We start from the raw sequence: 26906 nt of genomic DNA, 5'->3' as shown, positions 1-26906 counted from the left end.
TTACTGGAAAGTGGGTTGAATTTTTAATACCTGGGTTGACAATACTGAGTGATTTAACTTTTCCCTTATGTACAGTTACAGTGAAACACCATTTACACAAAAGTGGTTGGTTCCCTGTTGCAAAGCTCTTTCTTGTAGGCACTTAGCACATGTTTTTGTTAGGACTACATCTACGCTGGAGATACACAGCAGATCTGCTTGACTCCAGAAACAATCTAGTCCTGTTTGTATTCCTAGGAGCTAACAAGCCCTGCAGGGATATATATGCCCCTTTCTGCTGTGAGACTGTGGATCAGCTCAGTAAGACCTGGTACTACTGCATGGCCCTACTGAATGCAACCTCTGCTAGCTTTACTGCCCAAAGTAGGTATTCCCTAAACAAGAGGCACAAAGAAAAGCATGCTGATGGGTTTAAAGATTGCAAGACACATTTTCCAGTCAATGCAACTGATGCATTGGTCTGCAGGAAGAAAGAAAAGCTTTGGAAAGAGGTCAGAGCATCTGGCAGTCGATGCAAGAAAGCCTCTCTTCTACAAATGTTCTGAACCTCCCACCACTAGGTAGAGACAGGCAGGAGACAAGCAGGCTCTCCTGTCTCTTCATTATTGGGAATCATTTACTCAGTAGTCTATGGTCTTCCACTCTGTTCAGGTCAGAGTTAATGAAACAATACTGGCAAGAAGTACAGGAAGATGTAATTGAGTGAATGGAGCTTTGATTTGTGCCTAGAAGAGTGTCTTGGCCCAGGAAGTTGGTCCCTCTCCTCTTTCTGTCAAGCTGGAAAACTGGCCATGGCAAAGCCTCAAGAAAATTTAAGTGGATGCCTGTTCCCTGCCAGAGCAGCGAGGGGGGTTTTAGCTACTATCTGCTGAGTTTTCCACCGTTTCCTTTATATAAGTAGCTAAACTTATTCGAGGAGGATAAAGACTTCAGCCATCTAAAGTTCCCTTCAGATGAGCAATAAAGCTTCTAAAGTATTATCGCCTAGATAGGTAAGTACCCTTACAGATATATTTAACAGGGGACAAGAGCTACACACAATGTTGAACAACCGCCTCAGTTTCAGATGCCAAGACAACGACTATACTGCATTGCTATGTTTGGTAAGTAAAAAACAAACAAATTTGTTACCAACTTTGTTACAAAGAGGTATAGTAGACTGGAGACACAAACATCACATTTGCCCAAAGCATGAAACAGAGGAGAAAGTATCATCCTTATATACCAGGGAAAGAGGGAGGAGAAAAAGGAAGGAGCACATTCTCCTTTGGTCTAGAAAAAGAGGAAAAAAGGGGGGGGGGGAATTCATAAAACCAAATATAGGCTAATTAATTTTTATAGCCTAAATATAATCAAACAGTAAAAACGCATTATATGATCAAATGAGAAATTCTTACAGAACATAAATTCTGGAGACGCTTTCCACTGTAAGTCACCACTTACAACTTTCTCTACAGCAATTTACTGCACTCTGTATACACATATATTTTATTATGGATTGCAAGTAACAGCGATCACACCATAAAACGGTGTTCAGAAAAAAACATAAAAAGCTAAATTTTACATATTTGCTTAGCAAATCTTTGTGATGAGTCCAGAAATAAAAACAAACATCACAAAGTATTTACAGTACAATCTGTAATTGTCATTTTTGTTTGTTTCTTGCACAAGACAAACATTAGCAGGCAAAGTCCTTCAAAGCCTACTTCACTGTTATCATTTTAATAACAAATTCACCTTTTGCAACAAAAGCTAATGACAGACTACCACACTAGTAGAAACCTGCTGAAGTAGGGGAAATGAGAGTATCATCCACTACATTCATGCTTGCAGTCAACTAAAATCTGTCTTTCAAGGGACAATTTAGTTCTTTATCATTAACATTCAAGTGACAATTGTAAATGGATGGGCAAAACACAAATAGCCAAAATTTCAATTCTGACTATTAAAGAACTAGGTCTGTAATGAAAACTAAAAGCCTCTTATATAAAAAGTTCATTTTAGCTAACAAACATAAAAATAGGATTTGATTTGCATCAAACCCATGGAAACTAAAAACATTAAGACAATTTTAAGTAACAGGACTTAAACAGAAGGCTCAGTATGCCCAAAATTTTAACTTTTGAAATGTTAGTAACTCAGGGGTGCGTTTGTGGGATGATAGCTCCAGAAACATTAACGTGAACCAAAACACAACTCTTCCCTATTTTTTTAAGCTGCAGACTCCCTCCCAGCGAGTATTCAGTCATACTTGTTCGATGAAGATCAGTATATAACTTCTAATTCCTCAGAAGCCCTGAAGATACAACACAGCTAAACTGAAACACAGATGCTTTTATTATTTCTTGTGCAGTATTTCACAAAAATCTAATTACTTACAATCATGCAACCCTACTAGCGATGAAAAGGCTGCATAAGCAATACTTCCCATCTCACCAATGCTGCAGGGACTTTAAAAGTGCAGTAAGGCATGAAATTGAAAGAATTCAGCTCAACTTTTGCAGCCGTAGTCAAGTTTGCAGAATTAGTATTAAGGGGATAAAGCATGCATTTGATAACAGAACACCAGGAAATAGTAAATATGGGACCTCAAATAAGCATTTTCACATTTAAGCTTTTTAAACTAGGTGTACATTAAAGGGTCTCACTCATCCAAATACAATCATATGTGCTGCACCTTCCTAAATCACAGTCAGTCAAAGGCTATCAAGCTACCATCCCTCCCCTCCCCAAGGCAGGACAGAGATTTGGGAGTCTTCTGGCGTCACACAGAAGAGCTTCGAGACCCCATCTCCTATCATCTACGCAGACATACAGACACTCATTTCAGTGAGATGAGTGCAATTTTTCTCCCCTACCACATGCTTCACAAGTCAAGGAAGAGGCAGGATACTAAGAGTGCCAAAACACAAGCCTAGTGCCAGCTAAGACCTTCCCAGTACAAGGAGAAAATTCCTTCAGCCATGGTACTCTACACCAACAGCTAGGATCACTGCAATGACAGTGGCAGCTGTGTTCTGGTCCTCAGGAAACATCAGGCTTTTCCTGATTTTGATGGTGGCTGCTCATCGTACAAATTCGCTCTCAGAGGGCCACTTCCCTTCCAGTCAATTTTGGGGGTAAATTCATCAGATTTCACAAAACATGAAGGGCAAACAGTCACCCAGTCAAAGGATTCCTGCCAGAAAACACCACCATTTTTCTGATAATCTGTCATCAGGGCTAAGCATGAGCTTTGTTTGAAAATAATCTTTACACTGCCTTTTCTGATATCAGTAACAGAGAGAGTAATTATATAATCCAAATATTCTGTAATAAACACCACTGTGTGGTTTATTATGGCTGTACTCTCTCAAACTCCAAAACTGTGACAGTATGTGTAGTCTTCTAAGCATTTGCTTATCCATTTAAGCAAACTTTAAATAGTTTTTGAGGAAGCACATCATGTGTGATCAAAACAAATAAGTCAGTAAATAAAAGCTCACAAGCCGTGTAGAAAAAAGAATGCTCAGCATAATTTAAAGCTTTGCAGAGCAGTGGACTACTTGGAAACATATGAAGAGTTCAAAGAGAAGACCCTTACAACACATACCGTATGTATCAGTAGAAGGATTTATTCAGCATGCACATATAAAAAGCTTCCTCTGAAATTTTCTCTAGAGAAATTAGTTATCTAAAAATCAAAATCTTCTAAAACATTTATGATATGTACTGCAATACCTTGAGTTTGAGAAGAATCTACATGACTGCACAATGAAAGATGACTGGCACATCATGATCCTGTGTTTCAGGCTTATTTGTTTTTAACGCAGCTTTCTAATTTATCTTTATATCTCTGCTACAGAGAACATTTTAAATGGAAGTAATGGTGGAAAAGAATCTAACATCTATTATGCAGCCAAAGGTTTACTGTTAAGAGAAAAAGGCTGTGGCTCCATTGCTACTGGACAGTTATCTCAGGTAAGTCAGTACAACTCACTAGACACACAATGTAAATAACATGGACCCTTCATAAACACTTTACAGATTGCTGTATAGCTTTTGATCTATGCCTAAGGAGCTCTACTGGTCAACTATTAGGAATTATAAAGAACCTAAAGGTATTATTTACTCAGCTCTTTCATCAAATTCCATGTGTTTTCAGGGAAGACCAGACACCTCATCACCAATAAAGGATGTTAATTCATCTGTCCCCTGAGTAAAATGCTCAAATTGAAAGAGAGGTCTGGGAAGCTCTTTAGATCCTCAACCTTTTCTTCTGTATTCCCAAATACAGAGGTTGTAAGTTGGTTTATCATATTCAAACATGGCGATGTTTTGCTCAGAACATGGCAATATATTTGAATGTAACTGCTCCTAATTCATAACATATTTTCTGTATCTGTGGAGGATGTTTGTTTCTCCAAGACTGGCAACATAGAAAAAGATACAGTATTTGTGATTTACTTTACCCAATTTCTGACCGCTTCATGAAAGCTAATATCCATTAGCATCCCTACTGTAAGCTGTTTGTCTCAAGTTTTGCTACATTAGGCACCTACAATGTTAGGCTAGAGATAGGACCAGATTCCCAAAATGCAAAGACTTAAATACATACATATCTTGAAGTTGTAGTGCCTTACTGCTTATTTTTTCTATTCAGAAAGACAGAGACTAAGCCTTGACTTTAAATCCTCCATGCTAACTGCTGTTTCCTATAACCAAAGCATTTATTTGTGAGTGAAGAAAGAAATCCATAATACTGGAGTTTTATCCATGCAAAGGCAAGAGAGCTAGATTCATAAATCATATTAGAGGCAGCCAAATCATGAGAACATAAGCAGGATAAAGGGAACATCAGCCTTTGATTTCACTGGATAACAGTGACCTGGGAAAAGAGGGGGAAGAAGAGAGAATATTGCAATCTCCCTCGTCTCAGATAACCCCAATCACCATTACAAAGTGTTGTAAAATGCTGAAGCAAACTAATCAAAGGAAAATAACACCACACTAAGCAAGTTAAATGTGGAGACATCAAAGATATGCCTGAAAATGCTCTGCCAAATTTCTGAGACTACTCTCCTGCAGCAAACATCAGTATTAGATTTTTTTTTCTGAATAAAAAAAGCATCATAGCTGTTTCCAAAATGCCTGCCTGTTCACATACACTATGTACTGCTGATTTACTAATCACATTAATAGTAATTAATGTTAATGTTAATAATTGATGCTAAAACAGCAATGCCTGCAATACCAAGATAACATATAAATTTAAGATCATCATTTCTGCTCAAAGGGATGACATCACACAGTCACATTCCCCTTTTGCAACATCATCATCTTCACCGGTTTATTCAAAATAGGTGTTGTTTGGCCAGGACCGTTTGAGTAGAACATCCTAATGGAGGAACCTGTTGCTGGGAACTCCCTGCTCAACAGACTGCAAGACCTCTTAACTGCTGAATCTCAACAGTTCCAATGGCCATTCCTAGCAGGAGTCACTACTGCATCCAAGGCATACCTTACTTAACACAGCTATTGTACGCATGGGACTGAGGAGAATTTTAAGAACAACCTAAATTATCATCAAAAGTGACGAAGCTATCAACCAGAAAAACGTAAGTCAAAAATGAGAACTCCTGCACAAACTGAATTACTCTTTTCAGGTTATGATGGAGTTGCTATTTTTTTTAAATTTTTATTTTTTTTAATGAAACTAAGTCTTAAATTGATTAAATGGGATGCTGCATCTTTTTATGTTACCCAAGGGCAGATAGGTTTTACTCTAGAGCATCTGGAACTGCTTTCTCAACTGATTAAAGACAAATGAAATATGAGAGAACTGCTGGCCACGAGAACACTTTTTGATTGTCATAAACTGTGCTAAGGACTAGAATAGTCTTTTGTTTGATTTGAAAGAAAATAATATGTCCTCTTGCATTACTAATACTCCTTGTCTGTCCTCATTTTTGTTCAGGATGCAACAAGATAAAAATATCAGCCCGGAACTAAATTAAGAGTTCGGCAAACAAAGAATTTAAAGGCTCTTCCTCCTTAGACCCACTACAAAACATTAAAAACACCTTCCAGCAGTTACAGACAATTGCTGTAACCCAAGTCAAGGAAACCTCTGTTACAGCTGGCTGACAGAACTGCCATCCAAAAGACTTGGTGTTTTACAGTATTCCGAACACATGAATGTGAATTTAATCTCAGCATTCGGTCTCTTTGAAACTGGAACACTTAGAGGTTCTAAACTAGTTTTTTAAATCTCAAGTTTGCATCTTTGGAGAGCTACAAGTCTAGCCTGTATTAAAGGCAAACATGAAGGTACATGTTTGATTTGTTATAAATCTCTTATTCCCAAGGCTGTCTTCCTCTAATTTCTCACCTGCTCCAACACTCTGACAGCAAGCTTTGCCAGTGTGGTTGTGCCAATTAGTATTCTATTATATAATATACTATTAGTATATTATAATATACTAATATACTACTAGTATTATATATAACTTAATCTGATATTAATAAATCAAAGTTTACAGGGAAAAAATAAGGGAAAGTCCAAATAGTGGAAGCAAAAACAATGATCAGGCTACTGTACTTTGAATGCTGAGGCACAGACAATTCACCAGTTCTGGACTGATACATAAACTGCTTAAGAGCTCCTTTTTGAACTTAAAGCAACTCAATTTTACACAGATTCACCACCTACCACAGAACAAAACTCTCAGTTCACAGATTGTACTGGCTAACTAGGTTTTATGTCAACATCAAAGAAGTGTTCTCGACAACCTGAATGTCTAAAATATGAAAGGGAAAAATGACAAATTCACAGTAATTTTAATTAATCTACAGTAAAATTGAGTTTTTCTTTATTTGGGTGACCAATTAGCTATACATGAAACACAAATTCACATTCCACTCTTATGCACTAAATGTGGCTACCTGTAATAATCTAACAGTGACAAATCAACAGGCAGTATTTATGAAGCATATAGAAGCTTCAAATGGTATCTTATGGCATGGAACAGATTTCTTTATGAGTGAAAACATTAGTTAGGTTACAGACTCCTATCTAACAAGAGATATTCCATACCTGTCATACAAGTATTTGACTTCGTATTAATCCACAATCCATTAAAATAAAGTTTTCAAAAGACAGAATCACAGGTAGCATCTTGCCATCAACTGAAGCAACATCAATTGAAAAGACAGGTCCATTCCTTTGTGTGACCAAGATAATAGAAGATGGCTGCAGGATTACCTCAAAGATGACTGACAGCCTAGATGCTGTTACAAGAAAGCCTTTAAATTTAATCATATTTTAAACATTCCTACTAGAAGCACAGAAGTTTATTTTAGTTTCCTAAACCAGAAAAGAAAAAAAAAAGGTCAAAACAGAAGGAAGAAACGCATCACTTCCTGCAGGTTCCTGAACTATATAAAAGGACATAGGACCACAGTGGCAATACAAATGAACTGCATTAGTCAGGTAGGCAGAAGACGGGTTTTCTATCAGGATACAATGGTCTCCTCCCTCCTAGTGTTATGCTCAGAGCAAAGCTGGCAAGTCCATCATGCATTGTTGAAAACTGAGGGGGGAAAAAGGAGATGTCACCAGCCCATAATCAGGCACCCTCATTGACAAATGCTATGGTAGCCATGAGGAATATTAGAGACTCTTGTTAAGTCTCAACAAAAGTGTTTCTGAACAATAGCAAAATTTGATTAAATCCCTGCCACTTCCAACAGGCTTCTTTTAATTGCTTCTTGATTTAAAATTATTTCAATTGAGATGCAAACAATGAATTCTGTGTTGTTTCCAAATTATTTCATTTCCATTGTGCTTTATAAAAACAAGATCACTTCAGAATATCCTTTCAAGCTAGAAGTGCTGCAGAAAGCACTACACCATTTGCAGCCTGCATCCTCCAGTATTTACGAGCCAAATTATAATCTAGACTGTATCAGGAACCACACCCAATTTGCCATAAGGCTGTATTCAGTTTGCATCTTTATAATACACTGAAAAACTGCATTAATGAAGACACTATGATTCTTTAAAATACTATACCTGTTGTAAGCCTGCTTTATAGAGAGATTTATATATTTTTGTTCATGGAATCTGGATAGTGGTCAACAGTAATAGTACAAATATTTTACCCATTCTAAATTTTAGTAAGTAACAGAGCAAAAAGGAAAAAAAGAAAGTGAGTTCATCTGCTTTCAGGGTAACAGTCATAACTAGAAGGAGAATCAAAGGATTAAAGCAATAAAGTAAGAGAGGCATAAGCAGATATATTGACCAATTATAACTCATTCCAATCAAAAATAAAGGAATAGGCTGTTACACAGCCTTCTCTGGTGTGCAGTTCAAAGACTTGCTCTAACCTTGGGCATACAGCCAAATATACACCAACTGCAAATAAAGGAAACAGTAGATTAACAATTTACCCCAAGTTCAATTACAGTGAAAAGTATGACTCTGTAGTAACTGTCCATATGTTAGCTCCTTCCTCTAAGCAAATGTGAAGCTCCATACTGTACCCCTCAAAGGTAAATTATAATTAGCTCACATTTATCATAGGATAGGATCATATACTTAAGTAGTACCCATTACAGCAATACTCTGTGGTATATTAACTTGCATACCATCCTCACTTGAGATTCATCTGATAAGTTTTGCATGCCTAAAATACTAGAAATGCAAAACTTAACGTATTAATTTAAACTACCAACCTTTTTTAAAAAATATTTTCAAAGGTAACAAAAGCAAATCCATTTTATTTCACATATGCAACCAAAAAGCATTAGAAAGTGTTACGCTTAGAAAGTATTTCCAAAGACATTTCTGAAACACTTCAAAAGTGTTGATAAACTGTTTTGACATCTTTAGAATTCTCCCACACATGCATACCCCTTTTTCTTTTAGCTAAGAATGTTCAATTTCATTTAGAAAGAAAAATGCTGAGAATTTTTCCATTTGTGAAACAAAGATCAACTATCTCTTAACTCGGTCAGCTCCGTTTCCTTCCAAAAGTTGTCCTGCAGTCCTTTGAATTCACCATAAACAAAGAACATGATTATAAACACTAAAAATTGACCTCCCCTCTAGTGACACATCATGACACTTCTGGAAAACAAGTAGATTATAGTTAGCAATGGTTCACTTTGGAATGAGGTAGAATGGTGAAGAATCCAGCACAAGTTTTATTAAACCTTAACTTACAAAGAGGCTATCCTTCCATGAAGTTCTCATGACACAGGCTCCTAGATTCAGGTCAGATTTCCAAGAACTGGTATCCCATTTAGCACAGCTTATTCCTCTGGCACAGCTTTAAAGCAGGAAGCTGCACATGACAATTATAAGTTCCAGAGAACCTGAAGGATGAGGTGTTAGGTGAATACAAACTCACAAGGCAACTTGTTAAGATTCACTTTCACCTCTGCTGATTCAGCAGTTTGAGGCAGATACCCTGACACTCCCTAAACTTCAGCATAGTGAACAAATTACTTATTTTGCCCCTTCTAATACAGTGGCCTTACCTTTTCTAAGTGCCCCTTCCACATGCTGAACATTTATTTGCCATGTAGATTCTGACATGCTTTCAGTTCTTCATAGGCTTCAGAAAGGAAATAATTAGCAAGTATTCAAAATGCACCTTTATATAATCAAAACCACAGACAGTAGGAGACAGCTCCACACTGATTTCAGCACACAAAGGCAATTCAACTTCACAGCAGCCCTCTTCCACCCTGACACCTCCCTATGCAGCTACTTAACAGCTGTTCTTAGTTCTAGTCTCAACTGAGGGCACAGGAACTGGCCACAAAAAAAGACCAGAGACTTCACTGTCTATGAAGAACACAAAATGGAAATTCTCTAAGTAAGCAAAGGCAAAGACTGTCCCTTGATTTCAAGCAATACTTGAAATAAAAACATCCGCAAATCCAATTTCCAGGCAACATTATTTTCCTCAGATCTAGTATCTCCGAAATTTTATAATACTATTTAAGAACAGTTACTGCTTTGTAAGTAGAAGTCTCTTCCTTTCACAGACATTATGTTTCTTAAATGTGTACTTTTAAACTTCCATAAAGCATATATTTCTGAAAAAAAAGTATTAACAGGTGAAATTTCAAATATAAATGAGAAGTCATATTTCATATTGACAAACTTCATAACCATAAGTAATATCTCTTATTTTCTTGAAAACCAAAGGTGAGTATATTTAAGGTAGGAAGTCATACAACTTCAGACAGATCCATCCAGACTGATGCAGCCAAGGACAGATCTACAGCATGTTGCTATAGAAACTCACAGTAAATCCATTTCCTTCCAGCATAAAAAAACCCCCACATTTTAAATACAACACTCCTGCCAAAACCTTAAGACTTGGCACATATTGCTTACAACTTAGTGAACACCGTATGGAAATGTATTTAGAGCATCCTTGTACTATAAACTCTAATATGAAGAATAAACCCTGAATAAGTTACATTATTCAGTCATTCTTTTCATGTTTATTTACATGTTTTACCATAACTTGAGAAAGTACTACTATTGTACTATTATAGTATATTTGTACTATTATAGTAACACCCGAATAGAGAAACAAACACTTAAGGTAGACTTAGGTTTGCATAGGTAACAATTCTAAGGTTGTACAAGACCTTGACCTGCAAAATTACCTGAACTGGATGAAAACACAATCCTAAAATAAAGCATTAGGTTTAAGCCAGCATATCCACAGACCTTTTAATCGCTTCTGTAATTGCAGAAGTCACTAACTGACTTCAAGCACTACAGTAATGTCATAAAAACAAGCCCATGAAGTTAAGAGTATTGGTGTCCTAGTGCACAGTATTCATTCGACTTTTCTAGTTTTGGATTTAAACTATACTTCCAAGGTGCCAATAACTTGTCCAGACCTCTTTCCTCTGGATCAAGACCCTGAAATTCAACTGTCTGGAACCTGACACTTGTGCTCTTTCACATTCTCCCCAGCAACTTAAACCAGTTCCTGGAAAGTCACCTCTGCAGGCATTATTGGTTCCAGTTTTCATCTTCAGAAGCATCAGATTCTGAATCAGACACTTATTCCTCTTTCAAAAAAACCTTAATCTTTACTTAGGCAGCACAATACATAGACTGACCAATCCATTTCATGCATCTCTCTTATAAAACTCCCTGTTTGATCAACAACAACAAAAAAAGGCTACGCATCTCATAAGAAGATTTCTTCTCCTGATCTCCAGACCCTATTTCATTTAATGTCCATATGAGGGTGTCCAAATCCTGCACCTTTCTACTGGCAGAATAAATTTGCTTTACCGAAAGTCTGAATGTTTCAGTAATTACCCGCTAGACAATGGGGCTTTCTCTCTTAGGCTACTTATTAGGCAGTGCTTACATGAGACTAGAAAATGGTCATTTTGTTCATATATTTGCATTTTGGTCCAGTATGGCAGTAAAAAGATAATAGACACACAGTAGATGAGCCCAACTTTCAATGTGGTGTTTTCCCAGATCTAGCTAACCTCTATAGAATCAACAAGTCTGAATTCACAGGGAATGGGGGACAGAACTCAAGAGGTGTAGGTGGCTCATCCTCATGCCCAAGGCAAGACCCAGAAACTAATGCCACTCATATAGAGCCTCGAATACACTGTCCTTAAAACCTGTAACACAATTTCCCCAGTGACCTCTCACCTCAGCAGATTCCCTTTATCAACCCATGAACATCTGTACATTTTTCCCATGAACTTTAACAAAAAGGTTTCTGATAAATTAATAGAGTAACATATTTAACAAGATTAGTATCTTGTTTCTTCAGAAAAAAAAAAAAAGTTGAAGCACTTTCTTTGCAAAAAGCACTTAAGATTTAATATTTTCAGCCACTATTTTCAGTGTAACTAAGTTGTACAGACAGGAGTCCATACTCAGGAGAACATCCTTTCCCTGCACTGCAGGGCTAGTCAGGTGAGAGAAGATTACTCCTACAAGTCACGTTTAACAGCTTAGACTCTACATACACAAGACTGCAGATTAAATATTGATTTTACATTATAGCTATTCATTATCACTAGGCATACTCCTTTTAGCTAAACTATGGTCGTTAATTTGATTAGTCATAACCCATGGTGAAGACCCAATTACCACAGAAAAGCCTGCAGTAAGTGTTATAATGTCTGTGCAACATCATACTACTTCCTTTAGATACTTACCCACAGGTCATGCAAGTCTGGCACAGTGTATGTGGGCTATACTTCAGTTACATCTCCCATGGCCTGTCCAATATTGAAAATGTTAGATGGAGACACTTCTGTCTAAAAATTTCTCTAGTACTGCCTGAAATTAGGCTTTTTCATTTTGCACCTTTTCATAAGCATCACCTCTCTTGTTTCTTCCTGCTTGGTTCACCAGCACTTCCTCTCACTTGAAGCTGCGTTTGTAAATAAAAGACAAAGCTCACATCTGGAATTGCCTGTATTAAAACACTTGGCACAAAATTCAAGACTGACAGCTTTGGGAATGAGATCCTGCATTTGCCAAATAACTTGTTGAGGGGTTCCATCCATGCTTTCCCTACAGCATCTACATGGCATGCAAATAACAAGGACAGTCATAGTGGGTTCCCATTACAGCCACAAGCACGCACAAGCAAGATGAACAGAAATGGTTTTAGAAGCACCTAACCATAAGGCGGTGCTCTCCAGAAGTACCCTGGCATTTCTTCCTCAATTAGGCAGAAAAAAATTTGGACCCAAAACTATAACTTAAACAGCTGCTAATGCCAGATTCTTTCCAGTGCCCTGATTTTTTTCTTGGAAAGTATAAACTAGATTCTACCCTCTTGTCAACTGCAATCACTTTCTCTGATTACAGGTGGAGCAGAGACCAATGCTGAGTCAGCAGAACCTATGCACTAACTTTGCACAAGGACCCTGAGGTATTAGAGCAGGTAGTTTCAGGCAAACCACAGAAAGAAGGACTTTAAACTAAACGCTGTTGCACTACACATGAAGTGGGATGTTTTATCATTGCTGAGATGCCTACTTTCTTGTCTCATCCAAACACAGCAATATTTGACATCAATCAGCACACTTGAGTCAGTGTTGCTTGAAATTAGTGACAAATAACAGTTTCTAAATCTATTTTAAAGTGCATCCTTACTGATTCTGCAGAAAAAAAAAAACCCAACACATTAGTTATCTGGCTTTCATGCAGAATTCATCCAGGTCACTGTTTTTTGATAAGCAACTTATCCTGACCAGAGAATACAGCTTAAGGGGTATCTGTTAAAACATTAAACACTGCTGTTGAGAGAGGACTACATCAGCATAAAGTACCATTATAAAGCATCTAGTACACAGATGAAATTACTAACAACTCTTAATCCTGACAGCCTGCATGAGCTAGTAAACTAGTTTCTTTGCATCTTGCAAAATTATGTAACAAAACCGGTGATAAACTATAAATAGTCTTGCTTTGTTAATGAACCCTTACTTCCAGGAAAAATCTGTACTGCCCTAGATATGTTTTAACCTCGTTTTATAACCCAAAGCAGTAGCAAAATAATGTATTAAGTTGCACCTATGATTCTGATGAATCATTCATTGCACTCAAAAATAAGTTAGACATAGGAGTGCTAAATTTAGGACAGCTCAGCAGAGCCTGGAATTGGAGGGGCATGCAGCTGTGTTAATGTGGGAATCCAAAGAGCACTCAGAGGAGTAAAGCAGTCTAAGACCTTTTATCACAGGAAGAGAATAGGTGTGTCAAGACAGCCCATAAAGAAGTCCTAGACATTCTCCTTAGCACAGTGTGGCATTACTCTCAAGCCTCATGGGCAGAAGCAGGGATATAAAGTAGTATGTTATAGCTTCTTTCTCTGCATCCCATGAGGAGTTAATGAGCAGGCACAGGTACCAGCATGCTGCCTACCTGCTACAGAAAAAAAACCAAACCCAAAACAGAGTAATGGACAGGAATGCTCCTTGTGCTTTCCCCACACTGTTCAGAGTGAAGGGCAGGCAGGCTGACCTTAAGAAATCATGTTTGAACAACAAGGTATTGATCAAGAAGTTCATCTGCTGGAACTGAAGCTTGTGGAAATGACACCAATCTCCCATTCCTTTCTCACTAAGGAAACAGCTTTAAAAAGGCTTTGTTTGGAGGCAAGGGAAGACAGCCAGGGTTTTTTAGTTCGTTTTTGTTTGTTTTAAGGTATTTGATACAAGCTTGCAACAGGAAGGAGGAACAAGAACTGATACGTAGAATCAACAGATAGCTACACAAATGTCTTTCCTGGCATCTTGCCAGCGTGATATGACTCAGATAATATTTCGATTAACAGAGGTTGGCAGGAGTTTAATATTTTATCCACTACAAGACCCATGACACATCATGTACGTACACTGAAGTCTACTGTAGTCTGACAAGAAAAAGCATCAAACTAGATTCTGGGGTTTGTCAGGTATGAGAATTTATTTTTTAAGCCTGTTCACAAGTCTACTCATTCTGCAATGGGCTATGATGCAAAAGGAGCAGAAAGAAGAAAGTAGGCAAAAACAACTCTCACTGTTTCATCATCTTCTACACAAGGCTCTATTCTAGTCTCTTACCAATTCTTTGGCTAAAAGAAAATTAGAACAGAGTGGAGAGGGCCTTCCAGTAAGCACACACATCTCATTTTTTCTGCAAATAAAGCACTGCTGGAGATGTGATCATGAATCACTGCAGTTTGCCTTTACCACAACTGAAAATATGACTGCATAAAGACAGCAAAGCTGACATTCAGCAACCCAGCTACAAAAAAAAAACCAACACACCAGGCAAGACTTGGTGATGTTTCTGCCTCTGGCTGACAGTCAACTCTCAACACTTCCCCTGCGCTGTTCCAGTGACCCCACATAACTATATTAAGTGATTAATGTGTTATGATCACAGGTCCATGTGGTAGCAGAAGGTCAGTAATTTTTCCTTCTAAATAATTTTCCCAGGTGATTAAGAGCAGTGGTTTAAACAAAACAGAACCATGTGCTCTGTAAATAAGTATTTTTCATCCCTGCCCAACGCAAGTTTCTAAAGTTTATCACTAGAACACACCACACAAATGGGTGATTCAGCATTCAGCACAGTGATGGAAACTTTTGCTAGCTAATGGTTACAGGAGGGTGGCTTAAACTGCTTAGTCCAGGGCCTCCTAAAGTAAAGTAGCTGCTGACAGGTAAAGCATCTGCTGCTAAAAGCTGATCAACACCGAGTCCTTTGTATGCCTGCCCCCTTTCCCACCATTCTAACTTTTCTCTCTTTGCAGTCATTCTGAATATTAAATTCAGTAGCAGAACAGAAATCTTTTAACCTGTCCACCTGGCTAAAACATGGCAGGTTGGGAACATCTACCACAATAAGACGATCCATCATTTTTTTCTTTTTCAGTAAAATGATAATTTCACTTATTTAATACACCCTGACTTCTCAGCATTCCTCACCTGAAATAAATGGACAAGCATGCTTATAAATACAGTGGTAACTGTAAAAACAAAACCAAAGGGGGAACTGATTTTGCCCACAGCTGAGGAGAATAAACAGTGGCAAATTTAGACAGTCTAGAAAATTGAATACCCAGGTAGTAAACAGAAACAAATAAAACACAGCAATCTCTTTTACATATCTGTTTACGTAAAGAGGCCTATCTCAGAAACATACATTTGGCCTTGTAAGCTCTCCTCTGCCATTTCTTTAAAAAAAAAAAAACTAAAAACCAAAAAATAAAAACTCATGAACTGCAGACATTATACGTAGCAAAATGTTAAAAGTTCAACCCTCAAAACAGCCCAATCTTTCCCATCGCTGACATTCTGCAGCTGCATGAAGTCTGAAATTCAAGATTAAGAAAATTTGTCCATGAGAAAACAAACCATTAGTGAGTCCAGTCAACTTGCTCAAAAACCTAGCTACGATTTTTAGTATCCCAGTAGCCCAGAGAGAGCCTGCAGAGCTTCTGTGGCAGAGGTGAATACACAAGGCTGTACTACCACAGACTAGTCCTGAGCACACATGCAAAGCAACTCAAACCGATTACCTTCCTAATTAGACCAGATCTGCCTGGTTTGCCCACATTAACTGATTCACAGAAAACCAAACCCATCTATTTACAACTCTGAGTTATAATTTTAGCCTCACTGACTCTGGATAATTACACTAACATTGGAGTAAATAAAAACATAACAGTACTGCCAAAGAACAGAACCAACACATAATCAAAACAGAAAGATTATAGGTGAACAAGAAACAAAGAGCAGTAAATAATATTAATCTGATATAAGGCTGAGAGTCATAGGAAAAAAGAAACTGAACTGGTATGAAGGAGTAAGGCATAATAAATCAACCACACTAATCACTAACTATTTACACATGGTTATCTTATTGTTATCTTACTATTATTAGCCAACTTTTTTTTTTTTTTTCCACAAAATGTACAAGAGCAGCATGTCTGATAACACTAGTATAAAGCTGGGAGAAAGATTTAAATTAGAGAACCACTGTTAAAAACTCTCACTGCAGAAAGATTCAAACCAGCTTTTCAGCAGAAAATGCAGATGATCAGTATGGCTTTTCTTCACACATTCATTATTTCATTTTGTTTACAGAATATGGAAAAATAAATCAATATGTAACAATACTGTAAAAGACACTGGTTCATTACCTATAAAACTGTTGCCATTTTATTACTCCCTTAAAAACATTAGAAGATAAACTCCATTTCTTGTAGTATGTTACTTAACTCTTCAGCTTCCTCCAGCAAAGTAAATTTGAAGATATCAACCACTTACAGGGTTTTTTTTTTAGCTTTCATTGTTCTCCTGATATAGGGGAAACCTGCCATATATTCCCTTAAATAGTGTTTAATCTTTAGAAATAATTTCTGCCAATGAGAATAATCCCAGAGATATCTGTGAAACAAGTACTTAAATCTTTGTGGGGAAAAATATCCAAAAATAAAATTAGCCATGGTATGAAGAATTATACAGAAACCCTATTTTAAGAAAGTATCACATAGAAAAGCTTCAACAGTTCTATCTAAAGACTAATATTCCTACCTGGAATTAATTACAGGAACAAAAAAAAACCCTACTTCCAGATATAACTTGTTTTTCCATTTATTAACAGCATATGTTAATAATATATAATTTATATGTCAGATATAAGTTATATATGCCTTTTTTTTTTCTCTTAAAGATTACCAAGGTTGACAATACTTCTAAAGTGAAACTATACTGTAGACTTTGCCAGTTGATAATAGAGCTAAGAATATCAAAGCAGACACAAGGATTAATCTGCTTTCTTACAGGCTAAAAAAATCTAATCTATAGCAAGGTATAAGTTTCTTATATGATTACATTTTCTATTACACAGACAAAAAGGTGCGTTGCTGCATCCTTTCTTTTAACTCTGCATTCTGTAAAAAAAGTGAAGCAGCCCAATGAAAAAAAAGAGTCATACATTTCAAGTCAGAAGTAAGCTTTGAACTTCACTGGCAATCTTTAAGGTCATTAAAATTACTTAAATTCATATCTTGAATATGAGCCTACATTTCAGAACTTTGTCAGTATGGTTCATTATTTGTAGCACTTCAACATACTTTTAGTACTTGCAAAAGGCATGAACTACACTCAAGAGAAAAACAATTTATATTTTTATATATAAGCTGAGTCTTTGTGGTTTTTTTCTACTTTTCCAGTGTTTTATCGCCCCTCTCACACCAGTTTTCTACTTGTGATCATTCAATTATCAAGTCTCATGGACAACTGCAGCAATAAAATAGTAAAACAAACACCAGCAACAAGTTTTATCTATCCAGGTTTTCCAACCAATTTTCTGCATTCTCCCTCTTCCTGTGACTATAGGATCTGGTTGTATAGAATAGGCAAGATGCCTAAGAACTTGCTAACTGTGCTATGCTTGCTCCAGTAAGATACAACCAGTCACATAAAAAAAGCTAGAGAAAGCCCCCACACTCACCCTCTTTAAACTGCTTCTAGACTCTCTAGGCTTTGTTGTAAAAGACTACCAAAAATAATCAGTACAACCCACAGCAAAAGAGACAAAAAAAATTTTCTGTGTGCCATCCTCATCCAATCTTTCCTCCCTGGGGCAAGCTTGTGCTACCAACCCAAGCAAGAACTGGTACAGCATGCCAAAACTGAACTAGGCCTATGCCACAAGCATTCTTTCTTATTCCTAACGTTCTAAGTAGTTTCAGAAAATAGTAACACAAAACTAACAGAGGCAGGAGTCCTTTCAGTTCCAACTGCACATAATGTATATGACTAGTTTTGTGTTTATTTCATTCATTTTCCTGTTGACTTCAGTTTGATGCTAAACGATACAGAAACAGTAATATGGTAGGAGAATGTGCATTTGCCAACTATAGATAGGGCAGACTATTCTAGAGAATAAATAACGATGTGTTCAGAGAAGGTAACAAAACAAATCAGACAAAACAATTCAAAGAAATATTGTTGAAACGACGAGAAAAATATTTCAGCTACCAATTTGGGGCTCTGTCGGTAGTACCCTTGTCACATACCAAAGTTCCTGGGCTGAGGAAGGTCCCTTGCAACAAGTTCAATTTGTTTTCTTCTAGGTTGTTTCTGCTTGCAATCATTTTGTATATAGAATACAGAAAGCAAAGTTAACTTCTCAATACAATGGATAACATATCCCATTGATTATTTTTGGGGAAAGAGATGGGTTGAACTTCACCTTCAGATGTTTGCACAGAGACAAAGTTTCTGAATAAAAGAAAAGGAACTGACTACAGCAAGCAAAAAACTCTCTTAACATAAACTTCTGTTTATGGTAAAGTCAATCACTACTTAGCCTCTACCCAGGCAAAATACACAGACAATTTAGAGAGCATTTTTGTGGTTTAGGCCAGGATAGATTAAACACAAAAATGAATTACTACTCAATAACTGAATTCACATGGAGGAGTTTGAATGCTTATTACCTCTGTGATAGGAATGATTATTAATGCACAGAACATCACCAAAAAAAGCTGCATTCTCTGTTTTCCTCAAAACTAGTTTGTAATTATCCAAAGAGACCAATATTTTTAATAATCTTTTTACTCTTACCTCAGCCTTTCTTCTTCTTTCTTACGAAGGCTGAAATCTCGCTGAACCACCTGGAGCACATGTTCTGCTTCTTCATCAGTCAAGCCAGAAAGATCCAGTTTTCTCCCCATTATATACTCTGTCCTGCGTAAGAGTAACTATGAGGAATATCTGAAATAAGAAACAGGAAAAAAAAAAAAAAAAAGGCAAAATAAATTGAAAATGCTGGTATTTTTCCCCAAGTGTGTTGAAATCACTGGCACATCTGCCCAACAGAAAGAAAGTTGCTGCTGTAAACATCAGAGAAAAAAAAAATTGTAGAATCATTTAGGTCAGAAAAGACCCTTAAGATCAAGTCCAACCACTAAGCTAACACTATGAAGTCCACCATGAAACCATGTCCCTAAAAGCCATACCTACAGATCTTTTAAATACCTCCAGGAATGGTGACTCAACCACTTTTCTGGGCAGCCCATTCCAAAGCTTGACAACGACTTCTGTGAAGAAATTTTTCCTAATACCCACCATAAACCTCCCCTGGCACAACTTTTGAATGATTCATTTCAGTATTATTTTTCAAGCTTCACACACTGAAAGCAATCACCTCCAATTTAGAAAGAAATGCAAAAGATAAATTATTTGAGATACTAAATAATAGAGAGAAGACTTCAGCGTTGCCTTCAAGAAACACATTAAACTCACTCAGGTGAAATCAGGTTTAGACATTTAAGATTTCATGCCATGAGTTTGCAAAAAGCAATCCTCGCAACTGTGTATGAACAGAGAACATACACTTCTGTAAGTCAAAAATATTTTGTACTACCAATTAAGAAACCAGGAATTGTTTTAAACACCATTTAAAAAAAAAAAATCTAAGCATATACATTTCAAATGCACTTCCCAGAGTGATTGGAAAGATTTAGATGTCACTACCACCACAATATCATTATTTCTCCTTTCTGTGAATGACAATGGAGGAGAAAATGTAGTAGTCAGTGTTATTTGTGAACTGAAGGTACTATAAAGTTTGAACTAGAGCTTAGTCCATTTATTTCATTCGTGAATTATCATCAATTTGTTCTAATTTATTTTCTTGTGACTTTTCTTAATTTTGTTGAATTCTATTAAGTCCAGTTCTCAGTATTAATTTCTGTAATTTGATTTACATAATTATTTGGGCAATCTTAAGTGTCCCATCTCCACACTGAGTTACGGTTTCAGAAACATCATAGAATTCTGTAGTTGTTATGGTCTCCTAGCAATGTATATAATAACTACAAACACACAAAAGTTCTTATATTATACCAAAGAGGCAACTATTACTGTCTCTTTATTCATGAAGCAGCTATGCAAAATACATCAATGGGTTCTGTCAAAAAAAACCCGTCTAAGCAACGCTGCTATGGCATACAATTAAGCACTACAAATAGTATAGCAAGTAGAAGCATGGGGAAATAAAAATAATCTTTTTTTTCTAAACATAAGAATTAATTTGCTATTTAGATGATGATGGGGGATGTGGTTGGTTGGGTTTTGTTTGTTTTTTGTTGTGAGTTTTGGGCTTTGATTTTTGGGAGGTTTTCCCCCCAGTATTTACCTTCCTCCAATCATTTGGTTACAGTTCTTCAAAGAAGAAAAAACCCACGTGGAAGGAGGGTATCGCTTATTTGTTTTATTTTGGTTAGTCTATCAATGAAGTTTAGAACACACTCTTCATTCAAGGAAACTCCACTTAAACTAAAACAAGATGGGATAGAAGCTTACGTGAAATCAAGATGACAAGATCCCACCAGTGAGATACATGCTCACTATACAGCTAACAAAGGTCACAGTGGAACATTATGTTCTGTCTTGACTCTTTAGGTCTACTAAGGGAGCTGAACAGAACATCAACAATGAGTTAATAAAGGCTATAAAAATGGATATACTTCTAAATCAGTCCTAACTGGGCACTGACAAGCATAAGAAACAGTGAGGTAGAACTTGCTGAGGCTTCGCTTACATGTTGCAGCTCAAAGACAGAACAAGCAGTGGGCTGAGACATGTTCTTCCCTTCAGGTTTTGGGATATGTGTTCAGCTCATCCCATGCAAAGGCCTCTCTGACTTTATAAAAGCATGGAAGGGTTTCACTGAAAGAAAGCCACTTCTGCAGGGAAGTAATCAGGACTTTTCCAATTAACTTTTTTCACACTCATATATTTTACAGGAGAAGCACAGGATATAAACCAAAAGGAAATAAAACTATTTTAAGCAATTGCTGGAGCCAGGAGACACTCCTCCATGCTAGGGCTGCAGTTGTCTGAGACACAAGATGATGAAGAGACCAGGAGATCAAAGATGCCTTTCCAGTTGTTCTTGAGCACAAAGTTAACAACTGTGATTAACACTGTCATTAAGCTGTCCTCCTTAAGCTGTTTTTTGAATCTTCATCAAAATTCATATGCTTTTTTCCACACACACAAACTGCACTCTATCGGTAAAGAAAATGATCACTTTGATTCAGTCATCACTGCCAATTGTAAGCATATATTAGGAGAGGAAATTTATCACTAAATCTGAGGGTAAATGGGTAGCCCCACTACCTCTGATTTTTTGGGGCCAGCAAATACTTAATTTCAAGTATACACATACTTTAAAGTCACCAGTGACTTTAACTTTTGATTTTCATGTGCTTTATTTACCCATATGCCTCACAGTCTGTATCTCAATATTATATTAACCTCTAAGGAACTTGTGTGTTTTTTCCCAGGAATTAATTTTTCATCACATTACTAAATCACTTGTGATGCAGGAGCATCACAGCAGTTTAGAAATATTTATAAACAATGCTTGAATGTCTTTTTTTCAGTAGATCTGGATTAAGCATATTGGAAATACACAATGGCAAATCCTCTAAAGGAAGTGTAACAGGTTACATTATTTTTAAAAAAAAAAAAAAAAAAAAAAAAAAAAGTCTCAGCTGAAATAACTTACATGATGCTGTTCAGGTGTTTGCCTTCCTGAGTAATATTTCTTTGCTTAATCTCAAACTGAATACAAAATTTAAGCTTTCAGAGGCATTACAAGGAATAATACTGTTCCCAGAAAACTTTTGCTCAACAAATTATCACACTGTAACAGGAAGATCTAGGCTTGTAACACATGATTGGGCATTGTCCGAGTAATACTCATCTTAAACCCTTCTTACAGTCTTCCACATCAAAAACACTTCTAGACTTTAACCTTAAAAAACAAACAGCAAAACAACCATAAAAGCCCCACAGAACAATCAGCAAATGAAATGTTTTTCCAGAACTGCAAGCAATGCTGCTGAACTTTAAAACAAACATTACTGTCCAAAGTAATTTCTACTACAGCCAGCACTTTAAGTCTAAAATAAAGCATAATAAACACTGGTCACAAATTTCTTAATCTGTTTAAACTTCAAGAAAGTCTAGAAGCTGCAGTAAACACCACTGTGGATATTCTTCCCTTTCCACTGGAAATAAACTAATGTCCAAAAATAACAAGAGAGAAAATATACTCATCAGAAATGCAAAGCCACCTCTTCAGATGAAAAATTAAGCACAGCTTCAACATGAGGACTTGTATCTGGTGTGCCACATTTTAAATTAGATGCAATACAAAGATCTCAAAGAGGATGTTATTCTTTGTACCCACACGGATTTTAACTGAGATTTATGGCACATATTTTCTGGTCTATAACCAAAGCAGAAAATTATCTTCCATTCAGCCTTGTACTAATTTTATATTTGTTTAGAAAACTGAACAGCTTGCAAGTTCCTGAGCAAAGTTAGGTAGGTTAGTTTTAATGGGAGGTGTGGGGGGTAAAGCAGTTTTTAAAAGAGCCATTATGTTCATTCAGTTCCTTCTAGGAGAAATATTCCTTATTAATGTAAGTTATTACAATAACCATGTGTACTTCTGGTCTGAAAGAGTGCCGGGACACACAATAATGTGGGAAATAGTAAATCTTAAAGGTCAAAGGTTAGCACTGTGTGGTTTTAAATTTTAATCTATTTAGGAAACAAACAGGAGTTTCACAGTCTTCTTGCTTCTATATTTTACATTATTTTAAGTATGAAATAACAAAAGTAGAAAAGCTCCACTAAATTCACATTTTATTTTAAAAAGAACAGTATCTCTCACCTAAGGATGGCACTCTCCCAGAGGCGGAACACAGTATATTTAACTCTTTCTAAAAAACAGAAGCTATTTTATCTAAATAGCAAAAGAAGTTCTTTTTACATAAAAGACTAAAGATTACACTGGTGAACTTAATTTCTGTCATCCAGCTTTGACAGATTAAAAAAAAAAAAGTTGTATTATTATGATTCTCTTTTTAATATATCATGATCATTTTATACCTATGTATCAGGCCTACAACTGATACATAAGTATAAATCCCAGTGGAAATTTAAACGTCATAAAATCCAAATTCATTGACCAGAATAATCTTCTCACTGGTAACAGTGAGCTTCTAGAACTTAACCAGAATTTGGATCTACAGCTGCTAAAGACTATAAGTCATCTGACATATACCATTAGCATGTATTTCACTGCCATTGGCTTTCTAGTTACTGTACACTCTCATTTTACTTCAGTCCTATCTTCTATTGTTTATGCTAAATTTAGGCAAATCACGTTCAGCTCTATTTTCTCTATTTAGTAGCAACTGTCTTATGGAAGAATGCGTAGTTGAGATGATGGGTCTGACAGAATTCTGACTGTGTGAGACTGTTACTCTTCCCAAAACGAGGAAGACAGCTTGGAGAAAAAGACAAAATTGGAGCGGTAATGTGCCGACCTGCAATTGTATTTTGGATGATTGGCCTCTTTTCCACATGCCTTCAATCTAAAGCATGAAATGTAGCTCATTAACGAACTGTCAACCAACCTCAAGGTCAATCATCACAGCTCAGAAAGCAAGCCAGCATCTGCACTTAGGGCATGCAACTGATCCTGAGGAGCTCTACACAATCAGAAATTTTCACATCTGGAACCCAAGACTGCAAGGGCTTCCCCTCTGGATGCCTGACTTGCAAAGTGGGGCTCAGAACTTACTGCTATGTACTCAAGTTCCCTGCACAGAGAGAACAACCACTGAACAGACTTATGTCCCTTCTTCCACCTTCCCATCAAAACCCAAACCACAACACACCTGACAAATCATTCTTCTCACTGTACTTTATAAGCTTAAGCCAACATGAAGCAAATATTAAACAAAAATCTCATTTGCATTCCTACCTGTCTCCTCAGTGTTAAATCAGGAGTGAGAACTGCAAAAATACATTCACCCACATGTGTTGCACTACACATGCCACATCCTTCTCCTGAGACACCTGTCAGTCTCAGTATTTCACAATGGCCCTCAAATGAGCTTCACAGATTGAAGGGAGATGACAGAAACAGCAAACCCTTCTCTGTTCCTTCAAAGAATCGACAGCAGTTTTTATCTCCTTTTAAGAGACAGAGAAGGAAGCACTCACTTCATCTGTGTAACAGTCTAATACCTGCACCCAGAAAAAGACTCAGGTTCAGTGTCATGTTAAGCCTGGGAAGGCTCAAATATTTATCTCCTTCCTTGTGGAAGAGTACGTATGAGAACACAACCCAGGATATTCCTGTGCAGGTCTCTATTTCAGATGTTTTCTTGTATGGCCTGAATAAACGGAATGATACAGAGGTTCATTACCATATGAGCTGTGTAGCTGCATGTGACAAGTATGTGTTTTGAAGTTAAATGCCTTCCTCAATACCACAGCAGCCACTATTTGTAAGAACTATAGAGGAGCATCCAACAGATAAAATCCAACAAACTAACCAAGAAAATATAGGTCCACCAAAATAATTCTTGCAAGTTCAAGATGCCAAAGCATCACTACTGCATAAAGCAGTGGTAAGGCTTCTCATCCAAATTATTCATACCCCTAATCTGGGGAAGAAAATACTGAGAGAAAACATGAAGCTTTTGTAAAACCTCAAACAGCTCTGGAAGCACTACACATTTCACATCTGCATATAAAGTTAATTTTGCATTTCAGTAATACAGGTAAAAGGGTTATGATAAAGAATCTCATCATAACTTGAAAGCCATACTGTGATCGACCCATGCAAACTACAGAATTAAACAGTTAAGTGGATTGCTTGACTGCTACCAAAACATCCATAATATAAAATCCAACCAATATGCAAACACACCACAGGCATACTTAAAATATCCTACACAATAAAATGGATTGTTCCCCCACAACGTATGCTGCACTAATCAATATCCTGCATCCTTCTTACTAAACGTCACTCATCCAAGTTCGATCCAAGAACTAACCTTTGACTGAGAGAATCTTTCTGTGGGACTAGGACAGAGACAGAAGTTCTATTTTTAGAGGTAAGAAAATTCTTCCAACAGCAGTTGCCACAATGAGGCAGTATTCTCTAGTGCTGCCAGATGTGAAAACAAATTTAATACAGTAAATCACTGCTAATTCAAGCCACTGACAGGAAACCCCACTGCAAATTACTGAATTTTACAGATTAGCAAGTAAATGAACAAAACAATAAACAACAATAATTTCGTAAGACTGTGCCTTCCACATTTACTCTGACACCTGCAAAGTGCTTCTAACCCTGATTTATGCTAGAACAAGCAAGAATCGTAAGAGATAAAATAATAAATCTGTAAAGCCACATGTCCCATTTCACTGACACTTAGTGATGAGCTGTAGTTGGTTGACACACAACTTCTGCCCCATGCACAGAAAAAAGGGTTTCAGATGCAGGTTGTCTTTGTTTAGATAAGCATTTGTTAAGTGACATAAAACAAGACTAAAATAGAGCCAGAGCTGCAGAGAGCTTCTGAAAAACCAAACTATGCACTGGGTTAATCTGTCAGGTGAGGGAGTTAATGGATTAGTTTGTTGACACTGGGACCTACTCTACACTGTGCTTAGAAGAGGCTCTGCTTTGGACCCAAGCTTGGCTGCTTTCTTTTATACTGATGCTGCACAACATGGAGATAACCTGCACCGTGGTCAGCAAACACAAACCTGAAGTTCTGGATCCCCAGTTTATACAAACAGCGAACATACACATTCAAGCACAAGACACAGGCACCTTCTGGAATTCAAAAGGCAGACTTCACTGTTAGGTTTTGACTGGTGGTTCTCTCATATTTGGATCCAAACTGAAGCAGCTTCATAGCTCCTTTAGTTTAAACTAGGGGACCAGAGCAGTTCATCCTCTTACAGGTTTAAAGGATCATCCAGCCAGCATAGACAACTCCGAGTCTCACAGAAACTATATTTTGATCAACTTAACCAAGTTAAACTACCACCTTTAGGAACTAACTAGGACTCCTCTGTACCTTATTATTTTTTTAAAGCAGTTCCCTTTATCAGGGCCCCCTCTTGAAGACAGAAGTAGCATTACCAGTACAGTGACATAGCACGCTCCTTTGATAAGCCTACATGAAGAACATCAGCTTCACCAAGAAAATTCCTGTTTCTAGCACTCTACACTAGTTTCTTCCCATTTTTAGATTTCCAGTATAATAGGCCTCTGGACCTTGATACAACACTGATGCCAACTCCCTCCCCACCCCACCCCCCCCCAATGAAAGCACAATTTTAGGTATTCTTCGTCTACCACAACTACGTAGATAACATTTCCATGGAGGAGCAGTTCACTTAATCGTATGTAGAACCTGACTCCACAGTATTTAATCTGTAGATTCCCTTCTTTTTGACCTGTGATACTACCCTGGAGCAGGAATCAAAAAATTCATCATTAAACATGTGGG

The 26906-nt window shown here is 37.1% G+C and overlaps 1 protein-coding gene across 5 annotated transcripts in view; it reads right to left on the bottom strand.

The window, feature by feature from the left end:
• The window catches only part of MYRIP (myosin VIIA and Rab interacting protein), a 233627-nt gene extending 214354 nt beyond the window's left edge, over positions 1-19273 (bottom strand). For all 5 annotated transcript variants that reach the window (XM_026842007.1, XM_026842001.1, XM_026842004.1 and 2 more), the window contains exon 1: positions 19129-19273. In XM_026842007.1, the coding sequence (XP_026697808.1) occupies positions 19129-19238 (110 nt within the window). In that variant the 5' untranslated portion in view covers positions 19239-19273. The remainder of the gene's footprint in view (positions 1-19128) is intronic.
• Between the last annotated feature and the right edge of the window lie 7633 nt (positions 19274-26906).

This window comes from Athene cunicularia (genome assembly GCF_003259725.1).
Source record: "Athene cunicularia isolate RWA chromosome 2 unlocalized genomic scaffold, athCun1 chr2_part1, whole genome shotgun sequence".
Lineage (NCBI taxonomy): Eukaryota > Metazoa > Chordata > Aves > Strigiformes > Strigidae > Athene > Athene cunicularia.
Note: the sequence above shows the minus strand (reverse complement) of the source record. Positions and strands in the feature narration are given on the sequence as shown.